The sequence below is a fragment of the Plasmodium cynomolgi genome, chromosome 3, assembly GCF_000321355.1.
Source record: "Plasmodium cynomolgi strain B DNA, chromosome 3, whole genome shotgun sequence".
Classification (NCBI taxonomy): Eukaryota; Apicomplexa; class Aconoidasida; order Haemosporida; family Plasmodiidae; genus Plasmodium; species Plasmodium cynomolgi.
Genome location: NC_020397.1, coordinates 380,357 through 386,002, shown reverse-complemented (window position 1 = coordinate 386,002; position 5,646 = coordinate 380,357). Strand labels below are relative to the sequence as shown.

At 45.4% G+C, this 5,646-nt stretch overlaps 2 protein-coding genes across 2 annotated transcripts; one reads left to right on the top strand and one right to left on the bottom strand.

Moving 5' to 3' along the window:
• Positions 1-1,666: 1,666 nt before the first annotated feature.
• PCYB_031800 (hypothetical protein) lies at positions 1,667-2,143 on the top strand (the record flags this gene model as incomplete). The annotated part of the gene is made up of 1 exon (XM_004220850.1): positions 1,667-2,143. A coding segment is annotated over one exon (477 nt), but the record flags the coding sequence as incomplete, so codon positions are not given.
• A 574-nt stretch (positions 2,144-2,717) lies between these two features.
• Positions 2,718-3,704, bottom strand: PCYB_031790 (exosome complex exonuclease rrp4; the record flags this gene model as incomplete). Its single annotated transcript, XM_004220849.1, has 1 exon — positions 2,718-3,704. One exon carries the CDS (start codon positions 3,702-3,704, stop codon positions 2,718-2,720), a length of 987 nt encoding a protein of 328 aa, XP_004220897.1.
• Between the last annotated feature and the right edge of the window lie 1,942 nt (positions 3,705-5,646).

The following is a 5,646-nucleotide window of genomic DNA, read 5'->3' as shown; positions in this document are numbered from 1 at the left end:
GGCGTAACTTTCCCCTTCCACTTGGCCACGCGGTGAGAGAAGTACCTATACTCGTGGGACGTTATTTATCGCATGACGAGGCGCTTAGCTTGGGATTCCCTTCCCTTCCTGTTGCGTTTACTCAAAACGGAAGAAAAAAAAAAAAAAAAAAAAAAAAAAAAGAACAAATTAGCAAATGCGTACAGTACATATGTACTGTACACTCGTACACTTTTACGCGAAATGTGCTTCTACACCCAATTCCTGTGCGGAATTTTACGAAAAAGGAGAAAAACATTCCCCTTTTTTTTTTTTTTTTTTTTTTTTTTTTCTGCATCGCCTTACGCTATATATATACCCCCCGTGGTGTACGCCAAAATAGCAAAGTAGTGGTGGTCCTCCCCCCCCCACCCCCAACAACAAAATGGCAGAAAGTGCGCCCAGCCATTGTGTAGGCAGCCACACGAGGGAATGAAGTGTCCCCGCATGGCTCAACAGTGGATAGGATTTTCCTTTAAAAAAAAAAATAAATAAATAAAAATGAGTTTCGTTTAAAAAAAAAAAATCATAACCTACCGTTTTCCTTAGCAAAAAAATGATAGATATGTCATCCGTTTGAGGGAACCATATGAGCATCGTACCCACGGAGTGAATCACAAATGGAGAACGTGCTCCCTCCACCACGTCATCTTTATTGTGGAGAAGGACAACATTTGCATTGCCGCTCTTTCTGTGAGGGTGCGGGGGTGAGGAGGCATCCCCCCCCCTTCTCTATAACGTGGTGTGAAGGAGCGTTCGAAAAGGAAATCCACGATGAGTACTTACTTTTGGTAGAGCGGGGGAAAGAGGTCAACCCGTTGTTGCCATACCGGAATTGTAGCAGCCACCTGGTTTGACCCCCACTCACACATGAGGGGGTGATCAATTGGGATGGTCCAATCCAATAGGTGGGGGAACCAAAAAATGAGAATATAGGGCAAATCGGACAAAGCGGCCACGGCGCCACATGCCCATCACGCGCGCATCCCCCTTGTTCACGTTAATTAACCACAATGGCAAAAAAAAAAAGTCAATTTTGCACACATGTACGTACACTCATATGAAGGCACATCGCACAGTTCAGGTTCCCCCGTTCAAAGGTCGACTCTTTAAAAAAATAAAAAACAAACCTGCCAGCAGTATTAACCCATTTTAATTAAAAACTGTTTAAGTTCCCTGCGTAGAATGAGCAGTCCCACATTGTCTCGTCTCTTGTGTAGTTATTCCCCACGTACAGCATGAAGTTGTGCATTGACCTGTCCCCCCCCTCATCCTGCGTTAATTCGTTCTTGTGCAGCGTTGCTAAACGTTGCATCCCCCGCAAAAAAACTATCACCAGGAAGTAGCATACCTCTGTCGACCTTTGTCCTTTTTTTTCTCCCCAAAGGAGCCCCCGCCTCAACAGTCCACTTCGCTTCGGTTGTCTGCGCCACGTTGCCGCGTTCCCCCCGGGCGTATTTTTCTTTGGAGAGCTCCATCTGAACTTACACATGCACACGTGCATGTCGCTGAGCGGACGAGTCCATCTGCTGATCCTGAGGAGGTCCTAGCCGCATCCCCACGCTGAGGCCATTCCTACCAACGCTGAGGCCATTCCTACCAACGGCGCGACCACTTCCCCACCCCAGCAGTGCGAACCATGGCCAAGTACAACGCCTTAGAGAACGAAATTATCAACAAAATCAACGCGCTAAACCTGAAGGAAACGAAGAGCGCCCCCTCTGTCAACGTGAAGAATTACACAAAATTTATCGCACACAAATTGCGGAAAAATAGAGAGGGAATTATTTCCTGCAAGGAACAGATCCGAAATTTGGAGTTCCAAACCAGGCGGATGCACAACGAACTCTCTGATGGAAACAAAGAATTAAAAAAATTAAAAAAAAATATAGTAAAGTCAGACATGCTAAATGCTCAACTGGAGCTTAACATCATGACACAAATGAAGAGAAATAATGCACATAAAAGCAGGATCTCCTTTTTAAAAAAAAAAATGGACATTAATAAGGCAAAGGGTATTATCAACAGTGACATTAACTACATGGAAACGAGAGCAACCATGATAAAGCACAACGTCGAAGAAAGTGAAGAGAAATATAACAGGTTGGTTGATGCTAAGGACAAACTGCATAACGAAATGCTCAAGTTTAAAAAGGACCGTATGGATTTGCAGACCCATTTAAAGCACACCAAGAAGAATCATGACCTTTTGAAAAACCAGATGCAGAATTTTGTCGTAAATATGGGTCCATAATAGCAGGTGCGTGCAATTGGGTTCGTCCTCCAGGCGTCACGCTGGCATGACGCAAAAACATGATTGCTACACAATCAGCATACACACGATGGGTTGATGCCCCCTCTGCAACGTTTTACCCATGTTGTCTGCTCACCTCCGAAGGGCATACCTTCCTGTCAAAACGTAGCATATGCACAACACCTATGCTTGGGGTGCACCATTTCTACCCTGAATAAACATCCCCGAGAGAATCCCGCGGGCGCTTAAAGGGGGAAGTAAATGTTTTGTAACTTCTGGGGGGTCTTCCCACGCGCGGGTTCTTAAACGCGGTTCACAGGGGCACGTACATTGCCACTTAAACTGCCGCTTATGCCGCTTATACCGCTTATACCGCTTACACCGCTTATACCGCTTATACCGCTTATACCGCTTACACCGCTTATAGCGCTTATAGCGATGCGGCTCACCCCCACTGGGCGAACTTGTCTATGTAGCTGAAGAGGTAGGAGTCCGAGACGTAGGGCTTCAAAATGTAGCTAGCGGAGTTGTTCCTATTGGAGGTGTAGTGCATGTAAATCTTCGTAACGATATCGTAGTTAATATTGATGTGATATTTGGCTAGCAACTTAATTATGTTGCTGATGATGCTGATATTTCTCCTCGTCGTGTCATCTACCTCCTCGAATTTGTTGTCCTCGATGTCTTCATCCACGCTGTTCGGGTTTGTCTCTTTGGACTTCTTAATGGGAGAAGAAACCCAAATAAACCCATTCATGCCAAGTATGACCTGAACATTACAGGGAAAGACAAAAATATGCTTCTTCTGATTCTGTATTAACGTTTGTGGAACTGTGATTAGGATCCCATTCGATAGTTTCCCATATATGGTGGATCTGGTATGCAAGATGATGCACCCATCGGCTAGGATTCTCTGCACCTCACATGCTATAATGTCGTTCGGCTTGTATATATTAATCATATTTATGACATCATTATAAAGTCTTATTCTTTGACAGAAAAGGCTGATGTTTGTTTGTGATATGGAGAGTAGTGCTTTGCAGTAGGAACCTATTTCAACAACCCATTTGTCGTTAGTTATGTCTTTTATTTTTCCAACAAGGAGATCTCCTACTGCACCTGTGTACTTCCCTTTTAATGGTTCTACGTACACTAATTTGTTAATATAGTTTACGGTGCCTGCGATGCATGCAAAATATTTTTCGTCTTCTTCGTACAATCCACTACCTTTCAAGAACCTCCCCTTGTCCTTCTTACTCAGGATTGCTTCTCCTGGTAGAACCAGCTTCTTCATATTTGGGCACGCCTCGTCTCCGCTGCGCTGCACATTTTCCCCCTTGTGCTTCAGCGTCTCAGTGGCCAGTATCCGGTTGTTAAACTCTTCGATGTCCTCCAGCTCTTCGTCATACGGCGTCGTCACGCGCACGTCCATTTTCCCTCACCAGGGGGGAAAGCACCCAGGACGTGCAAAATGGGCAGAGCAAGGGAGCAAAGCACCCAGGAAGTGAAAAATGAGCAGAGTAAATGAGCAAATCACCCAGGAAGTGAAAAATGAGCAGAGTAAATGAGCAAATCACCCAGGAAGTCCAAAATGGGCAGAGCAAATACGCTGCTATACCAATTCGCCGCGAGCGCAACAGCTTTACGCGAAACCCTCGCCCAAAATATAACTGCGCAGGCGGCAGGAGAAGAGGAGGCCCCAGCGGAAGAGCGTTCACCTCGCCTTGTGTGCCACTAACGTATAAGTATATAGTATCGTCTTTTCCCCCTTTCAATTTTTACCAGTGCGTGCCGTAAGCCCCTTTTTGTGGGCCATTTTTTGCCCGCTTCTTGCGCTTCTCCGTTAAAACGTGGCTGCGTATGCCGCATTGCAACCTCCCTCACGTTCGTGAAAATTTGTTTCGTGCATCTGTTTTGTGTACCTGTTTGGTTACGCATTTGCTTATTTATTTGCTTATATATTTGCATATTTATTTGTTTATTTTATTTTTTACTTTTTTTTTTTTTTTTTTGCATACACCCAGCAATGGTGCATCGCGCTTCTCCCCTGAGGGAGGCGGCCTACATTTTTTTGAAGCGAGCCCTGTTAGCGCGGTTCGTTCCGCTGGGGCGTACCTTACGACTTCGCCACGGGTGACCACCGCTGCATGGTTGGGGACCCCAACCCGTCGTAGAGAACTGGCCCCGTTGCAGCATCACCAGGATTATTATTTTATTTTTTTCGTTGCATCTCTCCACAAAGCAGTTCAAGCTGCACCCAATCAACTGCACGCATAGTACCATGTACACAAGGAAGCTGCCAATTTTTTCGTTCACTAGGAGATGCCGCACTGCGATGTAGCATCGAGACGAGTAATTGCCACCCCCCCCAAACGGGCTACACATTGAGGGGAAAGTATTCCGCGGGTGGAGGGTCTATTTAATTCGTTTTCCCTTTCGTCTTTATGTTATTTACATTTATTTGGGTCTCCTCGCACATGACACAGAGGGAACAAGGATATTGCTTTATAGTCATTCTTGTGCGCAGCATGGAATCAAATTGGACCTCCCTCCCTCTTTTCGCCTCTCTAAAAGTTGTCATAAAAATGAGTTGAACACCGTGTGTGTTTGAGTGCCCCCTATTTCTCATCGGGAAAGACACGTTCGCCGCGTTCGTTCGTATGCGACCCATTGGAACATAAGTGAACGTTTTTTACAAGAAGGAAGCAACCACGTCGCGGAGATAAAACCTGATTTGTACTTCGAACTCGTCACAACGCGGCCATTTAAGCGGATTTCCCCTGACATATCATTTAAACAACATTCAACTGCGCAGAGCAAAGGGGGCGAAAAAAAAAAAAAAAAAGGAAACGCCAAAAATAACGGAGTATTAAAAACGTGTGCGCATGAGCAGTACCCCGTCCAACAGGCAGCTTGCCTCACCGCAGAGTGACAGATAAGGGAAATTAAAACTAAGGATAACATGTTACGCAGTTTGAAGTGTTCCCCCAGTTTGCAAATAGACGGTTTATATGCAGCGCGTTTAATGGTACAAGTTGGAATACTCGCGTATTTACCGCTGTCCTGTTCGGACCAGTTGCCATTTTAGCTGACCCGTTCAGGCCATTTGGAATTACAGCTATCCCGTTCAGGCCATTTGGAATTACAGCTATCCAGCTCAGGCCATTTGGAATTGCAGCTATCCCGCTCAGGCCATTTGTCGCTACTGCGAATTCTCCCAGTCAGAAGCGCATTAAGCGAATCGGAGGTTATTGTACGCCCCTTTCAATTTTCTTGACGCGCTGCACGCAGTGTATACGCAGGCATCTGATGTAATGTATTCTGTGGGTTCCCCAAAAAAAGTACTCAAATGTTCTGCTGAATATTTTTTTTTT